This window comes from Bufo gargarizans, chromosome 3 (assembly GCF_014858855.1).
Source record: "Bufo gargarizans isolate SCDJY-AF-19 chromosome 3, ASM1485885v1, whole genome shotgun sequence".
Classification (NCBI taxonomy): Eukaryota; Metazoa; Chordata; class Amphibia; order Anura; family Bufonidae; genus Bufo; species Bufo gargarizans.
The window spans coordinates 72,160,103-72,179,321 of record NC_058082.1 but is presented as its reverse complement, the minus strand read 5'-3'; the positions used below and the strand labels follow the sequence as shown (position 1 = coordinate 72,179,321).

Genomic DNA, 19,219 nt, shown 5'->3' with positions numbered 1-19,219 from the left:
ACTACTCTGAAGGGGGCACAGAAGCGTCATAACTACTGTGTAGGGGGACAGTGACAGCATAACAAAACTGCAGATGGCACAGAGAGGGTAGCTACTGTCAGTGGGGCATATTGAGGGCATAACTACTGTTAGGGGGACACAGAGAGAACATTACTACTGTGAGGGGGGCACAGTGAGGGCATAACTACTCTGAAGAGAGCACAGAGAGAGCATAACTACTGTGAGGGGGCAAAATGAGGGCATAACTACTGTGAGGGTGGCACAGAGAGGTCATTACTACTGTGAAGGGGCACAGTGACAGTATAACTACTCTGCAGGTGGAACAGAGAGGGCATAACTACTGTCAGTGGGGCACATTGAGGGCACAACTACTGTGAAGGGGCACCGAGATGGCATAACAACTGTGAGGGGGGCACAATGAGCACATAACTACTGTGAAGGGTGCACAAAGACGGGATAACTACTGTGAAGGGTGAACAATGAAAGGATAACTATTTTGAGGGTGCACAATGTGGGCATAACTACTGTGAAGGGGCACAGAGATGGCATAACAACTGTGAGGGGAGCACAATGAGCACATAACTACAGTGAAGGGATAGCTACTGTGAAGGGTGCACAATGATGGGATAACTACTGTGAAGGGTGCACAATGATGGGATAACTACTGTGAAGGGGGCACAATGAAGGGATAACTATTTTGAGGGTGCACAATGTGGGCATAACTACTGTGAGAGGGCACAATGAAGGGATAACTATTTTGAGGGTGCACAATGTGGGCATAACTACTGTGAGAGGGCACAATGTGGGCATAACTACTGTGAAGGGGTGCAATGAGGGCATAACTACTGTCTGGAGGCACAGTGTGGTCATAACTACCATGAGTGGGCACAATGTGGGCATAACTACTATGAGGGAGTACAATGTTTTAAAGTATGGGGGAGGTGCCAGAGAAAGGACCCACCTTGGGTACCAAACACCTTAGGCACGCCACTATGTCTACACACTACATACATATGGCACAGGGATGTAACAGCAGAAATAAGACAAAAAAACAAAAACAAATGCCTTTCATTTTAATTGTATGTGAATGAGGTATCATATCAAAATGTCTCCAATGCTCACTGACTTGCTTGCTGCCTTCCTTGCACATTCATTCACCTATAGGTACAATCCTGCAATATTTTAAAGTGGATGACTGGGATTTTAAACATTTTTCGTAAATGTGATAAAATGAAAAAGATCAATACTTCCACCTTCAATCCCCTGCCGCTCCAGAACCAATGCACTAGCGTTCCCCTTCAGTCTTTATTTCCCTGCAGTGATGACGTGCATCATGTGACTGCTGCAGCCAATCATTGGCCTCAGCAGTGATGCTACCATGTGCAGCTGAGACTATTGATTGGCTGCAGGGAAGTAAACAAAGATTGGTGGGACCACTTAAACAGCAGCATTTAAAAGATGCAAATTGGTTATTTCCTGCAGTTAGCCAATTTTCTTAAAGGGGTTGTCCAACAAAAAAATGTTCTACATTTTTCAAACCAGCACCTGGTTCTCATTACTTTTGTAATTGCTAAAAAAAATAATAAAAAAATTAGTATAGCCACTGAGTTATTCACTGAAATCTGTCCGTATAGCGCCACCTGCTGTTTGGCATTTTCTAAATTCTCTGTCCAGCTCACTGAGGTTGACATACAAGCTCAGTTCCATCCTTCAACTGCCACCAGCTGCAGCAGAAAGGAAATGCCCCCTGAGAAAGCGCACACCCCCTGAGCTGCCAGCTGAAAATAAATCTAGCAGAGCAATTACAGCAATGAATGTGCAGATCTCTGGATCCATGGCTGCTACAGGGCTGGTTCTAAGTTTGTTAGAAAGACACTACCATGTACCATATGGCGTCCGATTTTTATTTTCTACATTACTCATGGGGTAACCTCTTTAAAATCCTAGACAACCACTCTAGTGTCTACAGGGCTCTTGGCCAAGCAACTTACAACATGCAGTGAGGGTCTATCCATGCAGTTGAGCTGAGTAAAAAGAAACCCAAAATACAGCGCCCTAGAATTCTATGCACCCATACTGTGCCTACCCGTGGCTCTAATTTTGCACAGTATCGAACAGACACCACATGCATGTGCATGCATTGCTTATGGGTTGGCATGGTTGACCAGTAGTGGCAGTGCGGTCCGTGTCACTGACTATGCAGCTGCTTCATGAAGATCCTTTTGCAATTGAAACACCGCAGGATTGTACCCATAGGCCAGTAGCCAAATCTTTTCAGTGGTGCGCTCAGTGAAGAGACCGTCCATCATGTATAAAATGTATAGCAATGATGTGTAAGTGATCCATATTAGTACTTACTGCTGTGTAAGGACTGAATAATATTTACCTGTAATAGTAACTATGATCATATACGGTAATGTGTATGATGTGTATCAGTGTCAGACTTTCACATTACCTTGGCAGATTCAGAAACATTATCCCAGTAAGGTGATGGGAAATCCACTTGGCCCATTAGGATTTGATCAAAAAGTACTTCCTGGTCATCTCCACTTCTAAATGACAAAGAGAAGACAGAACAATAAATATAATAATATACAGAAGTATATAAACTCACAATCATACATGAAAACGCATCACTAATTTCCTTAACTTCATTAATAAAACATTGTGTTCCAATCTCATTTATAGTAGAATAAAAGATAAAATATAATATTTTAATATTCTATTCAACTGATGGAGGTCTACTAATGTGTCCTTTATGTCTCCCAGCAATTCCAGACAGGGACATACACAGATCTCAGAGACCAATAGTAAAACTTAACCCCCATGAAAGTTCTTATAAATATATGATTTGTATTTCATTAAGTAGAGGATTTAAAAATAAAATAAAAAAAACATTCTCCATTAAAGGGAATCTGTCACCAGGATTTTGTGTATAGAGCTGAGGACAGGGGTTGCTAGATGGCCGCTAGCACATCCGCAATACCCAGTCCCCATAGCTCTGTGTGCTTTTATTGTGTAAAAAAAACGATTTGATACATATGCAAATTAACCTGGGATGAGTCCTGTCCCTGACTTATCTCACGTACAGGACTCATCTCAGGTTAATTTGCATATGTATCAAATCGTTTTTTTTTTTTACACAATAAAAGCACACAGAGCTATGGGGACTGGATACTGCAGATGTGCTAGCTTCCATCTAGCAACCCATGTCCTCAGCTCTATACACAAAATCTCGGTGACAGATTCCCTTTAAATGCAGTTTACCTAACTTCCATATCAGGTGCGTCATAAATGTGGTGCTCATTCTGAACTGACATAAATGTATTAATACATTTATTTTCATACAGCTAAAGCCTCTGCTTCCCCTCATATAATATATTACAAAACTGGCTTCCTGCAGCCACCACTAGGGGGAGCTCAGTGCATAGAAATATATACAGTTACAAAAGCACTCAATAGAAGTGGCAAAATCTCCATACAGTGAGCTCCACTTAGTAATGGCTGCAGTAAAATGCTTCAAGCTATGTTGGGAACAGGACAGTTGGGTTCCCCTTCCCTCCATCCTGGGCCTCATAGCACTCTCATGGTCTGCTTCCATGGTAGGTATGCCACTAATTGCAAAATGGCAAATCTGCCCAATTTTGTAGTGATAAATTTTCTATCCTAATTGTTCAAAAATCATCCTCCCTGAGCTGCAAGTCGAGAGAGACTCCCTCCTGCTCTTTAATTGACAGGGCCAGAATTCTTACCTGTCAATCTCATGCCTGAACCATTGCACAAAGTAGCAGCACAAGTTGAGAGGCTCTGCTGCTGCTACTTGAGCAGTACATGTGCCACTACCCTTCCTGATGTACCCAGACGTGAACAGTGAATGTACAGTCGGTATCTGCGCTGCCCATGTAGCAGTAGCAGAGCCTCTGAGATTGCGCCACTGATTGGAGCAACGGTGCAGGCAGAAGACTGATAGGGCCAAGCAAGATGTCTCATCCTGTTAATTAAGGGGGTTAATCTGTGCAGTTCATCGAGACTGAATTTCGATTCGTATGAATCAATTAGCTCTTCACCAGACCTGATATAACTTAATTAGACAAGTTTGTCTTAAGACGTCCAGTGGAGCTGATTGACAATCCTTAAAGGTACGGACACACAGGCTGGAATTCCATAATTCTATAGCTAAATCTCTGATGAATCCGTGACAAAATCAGCACGTTTTACATATATATTTGTTTTGGATTTTGCTGCCGATCTGCTGCAGATTTGACCCTACTGTATTACAAAGGGTGGAAATTATTATAAATTGACATCTTGCAGATTTACCATTCTCACCTTAGGTCAATTGATGTTGCTGATTTTTTTCTGCAGTGTGTGCATGGGATTTGCTAAAATCTCATCCACTTTCCTAGTACTGTAATACATTGTGGATTTTCTGCACGCAATTACACAATTCTGTTGCGTATCTGCCATGTGTGAACAACATACCGTGAAAGGGCTGCATTTGTAGCTTCCACCTTCAGTTTGAAAAGCTAGTTGACATACGGCCACAGTTGCCGCTCCCTTACAGCAGGTGTCCACCATTGAATACTATTTTTTTAAAGACAATGTATTTCTTTGGAACTAAAATAAATTTTTTCAATTGGTCTTTATTAAATATTTTGAGCCCCTTTCTCTGTACAGCCTTGAGATTCTCTGGTAGCAGGCTTTGTATTTTTACTGTTTCCCATCAGGCAGCTCAAGTGACGCCTCTTTTTTCTAATCTCTGACCTTATATACACTCATTATAGCTAATTTCTTATCTTACTGATTCAGCTAATTGAGCTATTGGTAATTTAGAATATGGGCTCTTTCACACTTGCGTTGTCCTGATCCGTCGTGTACTCCATTTTCCGGAATTACACGCCGGATCCGGAAAAAACGCAAGCGAACTGAAAGCATTTGAAGACGGATCCGTCTTCAAAATGCGTTCAGTGTTACTATGGCAGCCAGGACGCTATTAAAGTCCTGGTTGCCATAGTAGTAGTGGGGAGCGGGGGAGCAGTATACTTACCGTCCGTGCGGCTCCCGGGGCGCTCCAAAATGATGTCAGAGCGCCCCGTGCGCATGGATGACGTGTCCATGCGATCACGTCATCCATGTGCGTGGGGCGCCCTGACGTCACTCTGGAGCGCCCCGGGAGCCGCACGGACGGTAAGTATACTGCTCCCCCGCTCCCCACTACACTTTACCATGGCAAACAGGACTTTAGCGTCCCGGCAGCCATGGTAACCATTCAGAAAAAGCTAAACGTCGGATCCGGCAATGCGCCGAAATGACGTTTAGCTTAACGCCGGATCCGGATCAATGCCTTTCAATGGGCATTAATTCCAGATCCGGCCTTGCGGCAAGTGTTCAGGATTTTTGGCCGGAGCAAAAAGCGCAGCATGCTGCAGTATTTTCTCCGGCCAAAAAACGTTCCAGTCCGGAACTGAAGACATCCTGATGCATCCTGAACGGATTTCACTCCATTCAGAATGCATTAGGATAAAACTGATCAGGATTCTTCCGGCATAGAGCCCCGACGACGGAACTCTATGCCGGAACAGAAGAACGCAAGTGTGAAAGAGCCCTAAGATATATTAGATGACTAGCACAAAGTAAATGTATCTTTCTCATAGCTAGACAGAAGTTAACCCTTTATGACAAAGCTGATGAATAATTTTTAATAAAGACCAATTGAAAAAAAAAATTTTAAGCCCAAAATGATAGAAAAGTCCATAAAGCTGTGCATAGTCTTTAACTAAACAGACCTACAGTTGTGGGCTACATTATAGGATGAAATGGAGCATCCGTCACATGAATACAGCCCTCAATAACTGTGTACATTTTTAACAATCATTACATAGGAAAGGCGCAAAACCCCCCACAAAACTTAAAAATCTAGGGGTATTCCAGGGGTATTCCAGAATTTTAACACTGATGGCCTATCTTCAGAATAAACCATCAATATCTAATTGGTGGTGGCGGAGGACACCTCACAAATCAGCTGTTTCAAAGTAGCTCCAACTACACAGCTCTGTCTACTTTGTAGTGGACGTCACTGGTAACTGCGCTGCTTTTTCCATTGCAGTGAAGCTACACTGAAAGATAATTGGAGGAGTTGCGGCATCTTGGACCCCTGCCAATCAAATATTGATGGCCTATCGTAAAAAAGCCCTGTGACATTAACATCTTGGAATACCCCTTTAAAGTGTCACTTCTGTTCTATTCTACTGCCCGATCTGACATTGTGTTGGAGAAATGCTAGGGCAAGTTGTACAGTTGCCTCTCCGAGGCCAATGTCAGATTAGGCAGACGTTTTGGGTGGAGGTCACTTAAAATTCTGTATGCTATATAGCATTATGTTGCTTTACACATTTTATAACCTGGCACCTCACCAACAGAGGAAGACAAGCTTTCATATCTAATTGCCAAATATAACAGTTCATATAGAAAAACGTACCCACGGAACGGAGGAAATCCACAAAGTAAGATGTAAGTAATTACACCTGCTGCCCAGATGTCCACTTTTAAGCCATAGCTGAAGAAACACAAAAATTTAATAAAAAATATGCAGACAATACACCTTGCAATAAAGTAAACTATATACCGATATATGTATATTTCCAAATGTGACCAACGATTATGGGATCTTTATCTTTGGCGGGGGGAAAAGGATGGCCCAGTGGAGCTGGGTGGCAGGGGGTGTCAACAGGCCACTGTACATTTGCTAGAGCATTTTGATCCAGGACTCAGGGGCAAACGTAATGTTTTTTCGATGGGGTGAAGAAAAGCCAAGCTATGAACCCAGGCTTCTATAGGTACAGTAATATTTAATCAATAGTTGGCTTGCATTTAAGACCAGGTGAATGAAGCAAGAATCTCTATTACATAAATAAGTTGATGTTAGAAAAGATCTAATTTCCAGAAACAGCTGCACTCTTGTTCATGGTCTGTGCCTAGTACTGCAGGCCTGCGACTGGCAGCAAAGGTGGCGTGTCCCCTTAAGTGACAGATGACCCTGTGATGTCACTGCGGGGATTGGAGTCTCAAGTCCGCAGAGGTGGACCCAAGACGATGGACCCCAGCAGAGGGGAACAAATAAGTAGGGGCACAAATGAACTTTGATGCTAATATCTTAGATACATTTTCATATACTGGATTTCAATGTGTATGGTGGTTTTCCTAGTAAAGAGAAAATATTATCTTCCATCGTATTATTTTTATAATGTAAAAATATGAAATGCTTTACCCAGTCTCTGCAATGATTTCTGGTGCTACATATGTTGGGGTTCCACACACAGTGTAAAGAGGTCCATCAACCACTGTGGCCAGTCCAAAGTCTCCAAGCTTCAAAGATTTACTCCCATCCTGGTGCTCATACACCTACAAAGTAATGAAAATAATTTATTATAACTACCAGCTACATTACTAGCTACACTGGACCTTATATAAATTTCAGGTTATATATCTTGTAGGGCAGTATTGCAAATAGCAAACTAATAAAGTGCTAAGGTTGCTGCTTCCAGATGGGGCCTCCTGAGTTTCTAATCTGCATACAAGCAACATGGACCTCCAATGACATCTGAAGTTTCAGTAACAAATTTAAGAAATTAATTTGCATACTTTAGAATATATGTACAGTAGATATTAAAAAATAACATTTTGTATAATGGCTTGATTCATTGGCAGTACAAATGTACAATTCAAGAAATTTGCTTTATATGGGGTATACAAAAGTATTAAATACATTACAGCAGACAGTCTTCCAGCCCCATTATATATGAAAAAAATCCACATTTCTACATTTGGGATGCACAGCCACCTTATCCTGCCCCAAGTGCTGCTGACATGGCAGCAATACCTGCAGCTCTGAAACATATTGAGATTTAAAATGGTAACCTCTGCTAGTAGGGCCTGGACTTCTGCCTAGGAAGTTCTGAAAGATACACTGATGAATACATCAGAAAAATCACAGTGAATCAGAACACTTTTTAGAGTGGTTCCAAAATCCCACTGATTTCTATCCAGTGATTGCACATATCCGCATATACCGGTAACTACCTTTTCAGGAACAAAGAATTGAGGGTCATCACTTTCATTAATCGCAGGGGTCCACCTATCATACTGTTATTAACCTTGCCCAGTCCTACTGTTGGTCCTGGTGGGCATCCATGACTCAAGCAACTGGACAGCCTCTCAATTTGCCACCCATGTTCCCGTGATGTCTCCTATCCCTCTGCCACAGCCCTGCTAGATCAGGCCATGGCTCCCCTGATCTGGCTACATGATGGCATTAGGCCTGGCTACCTACTTAGGAGACTGACTGTGGTGCACCCCCTTTCCTAGCTCTTGTTCCCAATGCTACTGATCTTGAACTTTGCTTCTGAATATCACTCCTGCTTTTCCGTGTGGATTGTTTACCTGGTACCTGTTGTTCTACTCCTTGACTTCATTCCTGATTACAGTTCTGCCTCATCCTCCGGCCTGTCGCATGCCGATTGCTCTCCAGGTGATGACCCATGGCTCAGTTCCTGACTCCATTACTGCTGCATCAGCATTATCAGGGGGCTGTAACATGGGATTCCAACCGCAACATCCATACCTCCTTGCTGGGATTATGGGGGTGAAGCTCATTAAGAAACCTTCCCCAGACTAACCAGCCCCAAACCAATAGAGTCTTAGACTATTCACATCTCTGGTCAGAGATGTTATGCATTCCTGCCTAATTTGCCATTTATAAATAGGTTATTGGAGGACAAGCCCCTTAAGTCTATTCAATTATTGTGCTTATTATAGATTTGAGCCATGCAGACCCATATGGATAGACATGCATGAACATGGATTTAGTTACATTAAATAAACCCTCAGCGATTAAAGGGAAATCAGTGTTCTGAGAAACCATTCTAAACCTAAGAAAATATATCGATAATTACTGTAGCATAAATCAAAGCATTTTTCCTTTTGGAGCAGCAGTGGATGATATATGTTGCAGCTCATCCAGATACAAAGCTAAGATTTTAGTTTGTCGGTTGCCAAACCAGAGAATTTATGCTTGGTTTCACTTTGTGCTGGACAGACCTGTAAGGAATCTAAATAGACCTTCCCAATTAAGATGTTTTTTGCATTATATCATGAGAAGACAATAATTTAATCAGCAGGACAATTTCACAATGGTATTCCAACTATACTGCTGGAGAAGTCGAATGGCTGTCTCATTATCCCTTCTATTTATCCCAATTTAGCTCAAAGAAGCATATGTTAAACACATTGCAAACTAGCGAAAAGAAAAACAACACAATTTCGCCTAGTCCTGCCAGCTAACCGACAATCAACCAGCAATGCAATAATTTGCTTTGGAACAAAAAGCAGAAAATGCCATGTTAGCAATTTAGTCTGTTCCCTGGCAGTGAAAAAAAGACACTGGAAACAATTAAGACAAGAAACTCCTTTGAGTGCCATAATACAATGTCAAATTCTTCAAGGGTAAGTCTAGCTTATATAACCCAATATATATTTATTTTACAACAAATGCATACGCCTTGATATAATATTGCACAGTGTATATTCTATCAATGAGTTGAGTGTTATGATATTGGGGTATTACTTTAAGGAGAAACCAAGGTTCCGCCATACAGTAACAAAACCCATGAGGTCCACCATAAGGTAGTCATAAGTCATATTTGAGGCTCACTGTGGAGCAGATGAATGAAATCAGTATTCTATTACTTTTTGGGGTAATGAACAAACTACCTATTGGTCCTCACCCTGTAATTACAGTTGTCACTCGCATTCAGAGGAAATTGTCCCTACCACCGTTCATACATACAGAACAGGTCAACTTTTTATTTCATAGTAATCATTGCACAGACCTTGGCATGTCACTAATAAGAGTTTTGTTTTGTGAACAAACCCATAAGAAATAGACCTTAGAGGCAAATAATTGACTCTCAAGTTTTAGTTGTCTTCTCCTTGACCTTTTTTCCAGAGCTTTGGTTCCTCCAGAGGATCCTCTGTTCTTGCGGTCCAATCTGACCTTTCATGCATTGGACTGCAGGGTCACAAACTGCAAAATGTATTCTCATTGCTATGTTGAATCATCTTAGTCAACTAACTTCAACTTGATGGACTTGTAAATGATTTTTAATCTTGCAATGTAATGATATGGGTTGTACAAATTGTGTAACACTTTAGTGTGGACCCTCATAATTTAGTGGTTCTATATGCTGATACCTGACAACCCCACTGAAGACTGCAGCTATTAGTTTCAATATAGATGTATGGATAACATTTGATATAAAGAGTATTTGATGAATGAATCAGGTTACCTACAGATAGACTGCACTCTAGTAGGTCCACGTTCTTTGCTCCGACTCGGCCAACTTCTATTACTAGCACTTCAACTAAAGCTGTTCATAGCCAAAATAAACTAATATAACATCCCTCCTCACTGTGGTAGAGGAATTTGTCTTGAAGACACATTAGATTGTTGGTAGAGTCTGCCAAATATGACAGAATCTTATCTTGTTTCTACACTTGATCTTAGCCAAAAGGCCGAGAAGCGATAGCGCACTTATCTATAGCTGCCTGATCCTTGCAATAATGTGGTGGATTAAATGAATTGTATCCCTAAACAGGATGGCTCCTCGGTGTAGGAGATAAAAGCTGATTATGATATTCTGCTGAGATCTTACAAACTGCTCTTGATGTTAACTCTTATAGGCTATGTACATTTTTGCAATCATTTATTTTTACTTCTTCAATGCATCTATACTAGACATATACATCTACTAGCCTTCATAAAAGTCTACCATCTACCTGTCTACAGCTGCTCTGCAAATGTAAGCATTTCTATGGTAACAGACAATAAATACTGATGAGTAGGGATGAGCGAACACAAACTGCAAACTCTTTCACTGAAGTTCGTGTTTGTGTTTAGGTGATTTTTGAATTACTTTATTATTTTCTGTTATAACATGGTTATATCGGAAAAGAAGGTAATTCTTTAGACGGAATGCAAAAGGGACACCTTTAGAGGAATTCCATTATAATAGAAGTCTATGGCCAGAATAACGGATCCGTCCTGCAGGATAGGAGCACTGCAGTAAAGTGATCTGTACAGACCAAGAATTGGTGCCTATTATTAGGCTTTGAGGCCAGTGCGAAAACTAAAGAAATAAATAAAAAATAACCACCAAAAATTCTTAAAAAATGTGTTTAACATAAAAAAAAGTGGTCATTTTCTGATGACAAATGAATTATCCAGGATTTTAATGTTTCATTTTTAATATATCATTTTGCTATTTTTTTTTTCTGGTATTGGTGAATTTTGCTATAATTTTACAACATGGTGAGGAAAGTTTGGCCTTTCACAAGCACTCTTCCTCTTGCTGACAGGCTCAGAGAGCAAATTGGTTCATGATCCTCTGATGCAATCTTTGGCTTGCAAGAAATTCCTTAATGAACACACAACTGGCTCTCATCATCCGCAGAGTCAAAGAAAGAGCCACACTTGTCTGTTTCGTTGCCAGGGGAGGATGTCTGCATGGATGACAGCTAAGCAATGTATTTAACTGATTTAGTTTAAACCACATCTAGTTAAACACATCTGTCCCCATAAATACACGTAATATTCGCCATAAAATTCTCTTTGAAAATGTATAATAAAATCACAGATATGTCAACATGGCTTCATCCTGTCACCGAAGGACGCAGATCCTGATGTAGAGTAAACAGACACTTTTATTGCGGAGCTCCACCAAGGGGGACCATGTATGGAAATAGGAACAGAAGTTTTGCTGTCACCAGTAATCAGATTTTACTGTGATTATGGAAGTAAAGTTCAGCAAAATTAAAGGAAGCTTCTTGCTGGTTCTTGTAAGCAACTCTACTGTGTACCAACTGTAATAGCTTACCTGTGACCCCTACTGGGCCAAATAAGGGACAAATAAATTATATTTCATATTTTTTGGAAGTGTGCAATGACCGGGATGCAGGTTGTTTTGATGGGGCATGAAATAAAGGTGGAAGCAAAGTTCTGATGAAGCAATCAAACTGTTTTATCGCAAGTGTGATTTTTCATCCTCATCATTGTTTGCCGGAAGAACGTTTCTGTTTACACAAGAGGACGTGCTGCCGACAAGCGATAACCAGGCGAGCTTCCTGGATGATGCGCCTGATTTATCACAAGGTGTAGGCTTCGTCATAAATTAGGCCTGAAATCCGTCAGTCTGTGCGCCTGAACTGAAATCTGTCGATGGCTGGCGTAGAACATGATAAAGTGGAAAAGTGGAGGAACAGGCAGTTTGGGACTTTTTTACACCACAAAAATTGCATATTCAAATGACAAATCTGCCCAATTATTTGGTGTGCAGCACATCACCCTATGTAAATCCTTTACTGGCAAACAATGATTCTGTAGGGAGGTGAACAATCGTAGTAATCATTCATTCCCATACAGAGGAGATTATTTAAATGCAGTTGTACTGAACTGGAACGACCAGGCAATGATGGGGGTCAAACAGATCATTCCTGATAATTGCATGTGCATTAGCCCATGTAAGGGTGCGTTCACACTAGCGTTAGGGATTCCGTTATGGCTTTCCGTTATAACATGGTTATAATGGAAAATAACGGAATCCATAAGACGGAAGGACGGATCCGTTCTTCTGGCCATAGACTTGTATTATGACGGAATGCAAAACGGAAGCCTTAAAAGGGATTCCGTTTGCTCTCCGTCCTAATAGAAGTCTATGGGAGTCAAAACGGATCGACAGGAAATCAACTGTCGACAGGACTTTGTTTTCCGTCTTTCATAACGGGACCCAGATGGATCTGTTATGCTTTCCCATAGATTTCTATTAGGACGGAAAGCAAACGGAATGCCTCTAAAGGATTCCGTTTTGCATTCTGTCTGGGCATTCCGTTATTTTCCGTAATAACAGAAAGCCATAACGGAATCCATAACGCTAGTGTGAACCCACCCTAAGACAGCCTTTAGACCTATTCGAAGTGAACACTGCCAGAATTCTCTGATTTTCATCCAGCTAAAGAATAAACAAGAAAACATGATTGGTTTAAATTATAGTTCAGCAAAACCTCTGGTTAACAAAGCTATATAAAACTATAATTACACAACAGTAATTGAAAGCATCATTATATAAATGTGTGCCGCCATATGTAACTGATTACTACAGCAATGTAGAATGGCTTCCTAACAGGAGCTGGAGACAGAGACGGTTTTAGAAGCACCAATTTTCCATGAAAAAATCCACATGGGTAGATGCTAGGCCTAGTGATTGGCTTACTGTTCACCAAAATAAACCAATTTTTGATAGCTTTTCAAAACGCTAAATTACCAGATATTCCGTAATATATATGGCCCATGTTTTTGTCATTTGAAACGTGTCTAGGGCTCAATGTATAGCAAAGGAATAGAATTATTATACTATTTGGTAAGATATAATTAGAAAGTGCTTATCCAGAGCTTATTAAATAACCTAGTCTTTTCTCAGGACCTAGGGCAAAGACTTTTGGGCCATGATTTACTAAGAATGGCATTTGGTACGCCATTCTCAGTAATCAGATGTGCTTGACTGAGATGCTTCCAGCATAAATTATAGTAAATATGCCAGACTATGATAGCCTGGCCCCTTCTCATCCCATCCTACCCCCACAATGCCCATTTAACAAAAAAAATGGCATGTGTGAGTAAGGGCTCATGCACACAACAGTATGTAAAAACATGGCTCCGAAAAAGAAAAGGATGTCATCCATGTGTCGTCCGTGTTGCATTAGTTTTTTTTGCGAATCCATCGTAACAATGCCTGTCCTTGTTGGCAAAACGTACAAGAATAGGACATGTTTTATTTTTTCGCGGAACGGACATATGGAAATGGAATGCACAGAGAATAACTTCTGGTTTTTTTTGCTGACCCATTGAAATGAAAGGTTCGACATACGGTCCATAAAAAACTAGAACAGACACGGAAAGGAAATACGTTTGTGTACATGAGCCCTAAAGAGGGGAAAAGTAAGAGGAGGAGATTTATGAAAACTGGTGCAAAGTTAAGCTGGTTTAGTTGCCCATGACAACTAATCAGATGCCACCTTTAATTTTCAAAGCCCCTTTAGAAAATGAAAGGATCAATCTGATTGGCTATTATGGGGAAGTAAACTACTTTTTCTTTGCACCAGTTTTGATAAATCTCCCCGACAGTTTTTGCAACCTTTGGCTTCCAAAAGTTGCAAAAACGTGATGCGAAAAATTTGAAACTTTTTTAAACAAGCATGGGCAAACAACTTCAGAATATATCAGGCCCTTGGGGTTTACAATAAGGGATTGGGTTTTATGTTAAGGGGGTAGTCTGAGCCTACAGACGGGCTGGCTGAGGTATGTGGCAAGTATCCCTGCCAACGATATTTGAAGGCCCTAGCTTAAATGTTTTACGCTAATCAAACCTGAAAAGCCATTGGATAAACTGGTGGGACAATAGGCTCTGTACTGTTGTTGGAAAGAGAGGACTATATGAATAGAGATGCACTGGCTAAATTCGAACGGTAATGGCAGCCATAGATAACTTCTGATGGTTTGGTATCCAGCACTTTTTCTAACTCTCGCCTATTGCTGCTTTAAAGGTTAATATTGATGGCCTATCCACTTGAATGGGAGCTGATCTGCAGTAACCCAGCACGGCCACTACACTGTGAATAGAGCTATGCTTCCAGCTAATTTCAAGAACCTAGTTCTGTTTGCAGCCTCTGCGGGGAACAACTGATTGGTGAGGGTGCTGGGTGTCGGACTTCCATGACCAGATATTGATGACCTATCCTGCAGCTCCGTCATTCCTGCATCATGTATGTGATGTAATCGCGCTGGATAGGTCATCAGTATCTGATCGGTGGAGGTCCAACCCCCGGGACCCCTACTAATCTGCTGTTTCAGAAGGCACTGGTGCTTGGAGTAGGGCCACGGCCTTCTCTCAGTTCACCAAGCACAGCGCCGCACATTGTATAGCGGCTGTACTTGGTATCACAACTCACCCCTATTCACTTCGACGGGACTAAGCTGTGCCTAGGCCACGTGAACGATGAATGTGATGTTACACAGCCTAGGCAGAACCAAGGAACATAACCCTGTCACTCATGTGTGGACACATAAAAGCCACTCTACCAAATCACATAGACCACACATGTAATATAACAATGTGGGTTCAATCTTTTGCTCAGTTGGTAGTCTGAGTTTTCTTTTTCCCTACGGTAATTCCTGGTTCTTGCCATTTTGCACTGGTCACTTTATCTATATTGGAGGCACTTTACTGGCTAAGTGGGGTCTCTATCACAGTACTCATCCGCATCATTTTATATATGTGTTTATTGTCATTGTCATATTGTGTTTCAATAAATTGATGTTTTGTTCAATTGCATGTGTGATCTATGTGATTTGGTAGAACAGCCTAGGCAAAGCGGCCACAGCGCCACTGCAAACGCGGGAGGCCTTCTCAAACAGCTGATCAGCTGTCATCAGTTGCAGGTACTAAAAAAAATGGAAAATGCGCCTGGTCTGGAAGGGGGATAAATGGTCCGGTCTTGAACTGTTTATTGGACAACCTTATACAAAGTGTAATTAACATCTTTTTCATCATAAATGTGAGTAATTTGAAAGATCCTGAGTGAAATAATGTGTTGTCAGATTAAATTGGTCAGAGTGTAAAATCTTTCCTTAGGTGACAGGTTCTGTGGTTTTTAATGGTTTGGAAACCATAGCTGGACTATTTTCAGTGCCTTCCTTTCCCAGGTATTTTTCGCCATTAAAACATGCTGCAGGCTAAAGAGTCTCTGTTGTAGAACGACTGCCTGAGAAATAATGTATAAGCCAAGCTCCTCAGAGGCTACTGTTCCTATTGTGTCTCATACTATTAATGACCACTGACACCATTGCTACAGCTCTGCCATAAAGCTTTCTACTTGTAATATATATTCCACCTAAAGAGAGCTATACATCTTCATCTTTAACGAGAGCTCACTTATTATGCTAAACCCTAGGTTGGCACTCATAAATACTGGCATCGCAATAACCAACCTTGTCCAAGTTCATATTTCTTTCAACTTTTCCTCCTCCTAAAGACCAAGTTTTGCCACCAAGTGCCAACTTTCAATAGTAATTTTTTTAATAAGATATGTATTGGCCTGGGATAAGTCTCTTGTCTTGAATGAGAAATCTGTCTTTGCCCTACAAATTCTTCCCACACTGTCAAAGCAGTCAACTTCTCTCAACATCTTGTCATGACCCTGTGTTTTTCCTGCCCCCCCCATCCCCAGCTTTACATGATATCAGGAGAAAAACCTCACTAATGAAATATGTCCTACCATGACTTGGGGGCTTCAACTACTTTAACTTGTTCAGCTCAGGTCCAAGGAAATATTTGTTGCCATTGGAGGAGAACATTGAAATATTAGAAGAAGATCCTGAGAAAGTGGTTGCCTTCTCATGACAACACCTTTTCAGGTTGAAGCCGATCCAGTGATTAGCTAATCGACGTGGGCCTGGCTTCAGAAACCCCATATGATCAGCTGCTTCCAGGACCACAGACCACCCAACAAATTCAGTGGGTGCCATGAAATTTGGCATACTCATTGCTGTCATTCGTGCCACGTTTATCAAACAAATTTAGCACATCTAATAACACTTGTGTCTACAAATGTTCCAGTTTTTATGCAACCCTCTCCTGCTTCTTAGAGTAAGATATCAACTTTTTTTTAGTAACTTTTTAAAAGTTGCAGATGATAAATCTGGAGTATATCTAATTAACATTGCTGTAGAAGCCCAGTGTTCCACCATTTTAAAAAAACACAAATACAAAAATCATGTGTCCCAAAACGTGTGACTTTTTCTTTCCGCCACAAATAACATGATAAATCCCCCCCAATGCTCTCTACACACAAGCATCATGGGTTCTGTGGTGAACTTTACTGACAACACCGCCTCGGCACAGGTTACCATATTACACAAGTACAATAATATGACTACAGACGTAGAAAACTAGCTGGTGCACAGACCACAATTATTAGCCTAGATATGTGCTACTCAGGCAGGCCCACAGATGCATTGATATAGAAGGGGCAAAGGTACCGGCTGAACCAATCAGGATTCTGGTGCCTGAAATGGCCCAAAGACAGCTCTGCAAAATAAGATGACACCAGTATGATAAATGGTTGGTGTGAAAAGGATAAAAATTACTTTGCCTGTGTCCACGCCCAGTTGGCTAGCATGAATCAGAAAATGATGCTAAAACAGTCATTCTTTTCAGCACAAATTCTTCAGAAAAAATGTGCAAAAACAAGCTTGATGCATGTGGGCCATTGAGAGTTATCTTCTTAGATTTACTAAGCCAAATGTGCCAGAATTTAATGTGGGGTGCACAAAGCCAGTGCTTATGTTTTGGGGATCGGCGGTTTTTGGTTCATGTGAATGGGACCTAAGGGGGAATGTATGGAGACTGGAGTTACTGATGTTAGTGGAGGGTTAAAAGGCTTTGTATCAGTAAAATTGAGTTGTTTTGTCAGGGGAGTAGGATTGGGTGCAAATTTAAGGAGAGTAGTCCAGCATTTTTAGACATATTTTGTGGGCAGAAGTACATTTTTAGCCAGATTTATCACTTGCACTAAAAAGTAGCAAAATTGCAAATCTACTCTAGTGGAGTAAAAATGGATGGCACTCCAAAAAGGTGATTTCAACTAATAACTTCAACTTGATACATGACCCTCCCTATTAGACAGGTTTAGTAGCAGCCGGCCCAGTGAGCGGGAGGTTTATCTCAGATGTTGGGAGTAAGACTCCCTCATTATAACTTCCTGTTACATGGTGGTGGTACTTACCAACAGGTTCTCGGGTTTGATATCCCTATGGACAATGTTCAAGCTGTGCAGATATTTGATGGCGCTCATTAAGTTATACAGCATGCCGTTGGCATCCCGCTCTGTGTACTTGTTAGTAGAGGTAATAGCATCGAACAGATCCCCTCCCTGATGAAGAGAAGAGAGTCAGTGTATGGCAGTACTATAACAGATTGCTCGTACAGTAACGATACAATGCATGAGATCAATTTACTGCAACAGGATGAAAGTATATATTGTATGAGGAAATATGATATTGTATGGGTCTGTGGCTGATTAAGCCCCAAGGCCTAATATAAATAGTTTCTCTGTCAGCCTGTAACATCCTCTTATTATTTGATATGACCGGGAACTTTAAAGAGGATGAAAAATGAAATAAGTTAAGTACTTTTTAATATGCTGATCTGTGTAAAGCTAGAAAAATGGAGGCATCATCAGAATTATTCCCAGATGGCCCATCTATGATCAGTACCACCTGCTGTGCATGAACTCTGCCTGTGAGAAAATATCTCATGCTGGGTATCACCACTAGATGGCAGTGCTCCTCAGTAAACTACAATACCAGGGCCACGCAGGAAGATGGACCACCGGCGTGACAATTCAGAATGGTGTTATCCGGGGCTAGGATAGAGTAAGGATATTGTGCTTTATTAAAGTCCAGGAGCACCCACAGCAATTATGTGCTTTTGCTTCTGTGACTTTACACGTTTCTGTCTTTGCAACTTTAAAGGACATCTGGCAGCTGAAGACATCTGTGTTGGTCCCATGTTCATATGTGCCCGCATTGTTGAGAAAAATGATGGGGGGGGGTATCAAACTGGTGTAAAGTAGAACTGGCTTAGTTGCCCATAGCAACCAATCAGATTCCAGCTTTCATTTTTCACAGCTCCTTTGGAAAATGAAAGATGTAATCTGATTGGTTGCTAGGGGCAACTAAGCCAGTTCTACTTTACAACAGTTTGATAAATCTCCCCCAATGTTTTAATATATGCAAAAGAGTCTCTAGGAGCAATTGGGGCGTTGCCATTACACCTAGAGGCTCCCCTTTTTCTGCAACTGCTGCATCCTCTGCACTCTATTAGCAGGACCAAGTGTGATGATGCCTGGCCCCGTTGATCAAAGTGCAGAGAGCACAGCAGTTTCAGAGAGAACCGAGCCTCTAGGTGTAACGGCAACGCCCCCGTTGCTCCTAGAGGCTAATTTGCATGTATGAAAACATCATTTTTCTCAGCAGTGTGGGCACATGTGAACATGGGACCAACACAGATGTCTTCAGCTGCCAAGCGCACATGTAACAGGTCAGCCAGTG

General features: G+C 41.3%; 1 protein-coding gene across 2 annotated transcripts in view; it reads right to left on the bottom strand.

Annotated features, from left to right (window-relative positions):
• The window catches only part of DCLK1 (doublecortin like kinase 1), a 354,970-nt gene that overhangs the window by 40,318 nt on the left and 295,433 nt on the right, over positions 1-19,219 (bottom strand). For both annotated transcript variants that reach the window (XM_044286573.1, XM_044286571.1), the window contains exons 11-14: positions 17,893-18,039; positions 7,268-7,401; positions 6,479-6,556; positions 2,456-2,552 (exon numbers count right to left, since the gene is read on the bottom strand). In XM_044286573.1, the coding sequence (XP_044142508.1) occupies positions 2,456-2,552; positions 6,479-6,556; positions 7,268-7,401; positions 17,893-18,039 (456 nt within the window). The remainder of the gene's footprint in view (positions 1-2,455; positions 2,553-6,478; positions 6,557-7,267; positions 7,402-17,892; positions 18,040-19,219) is intronic.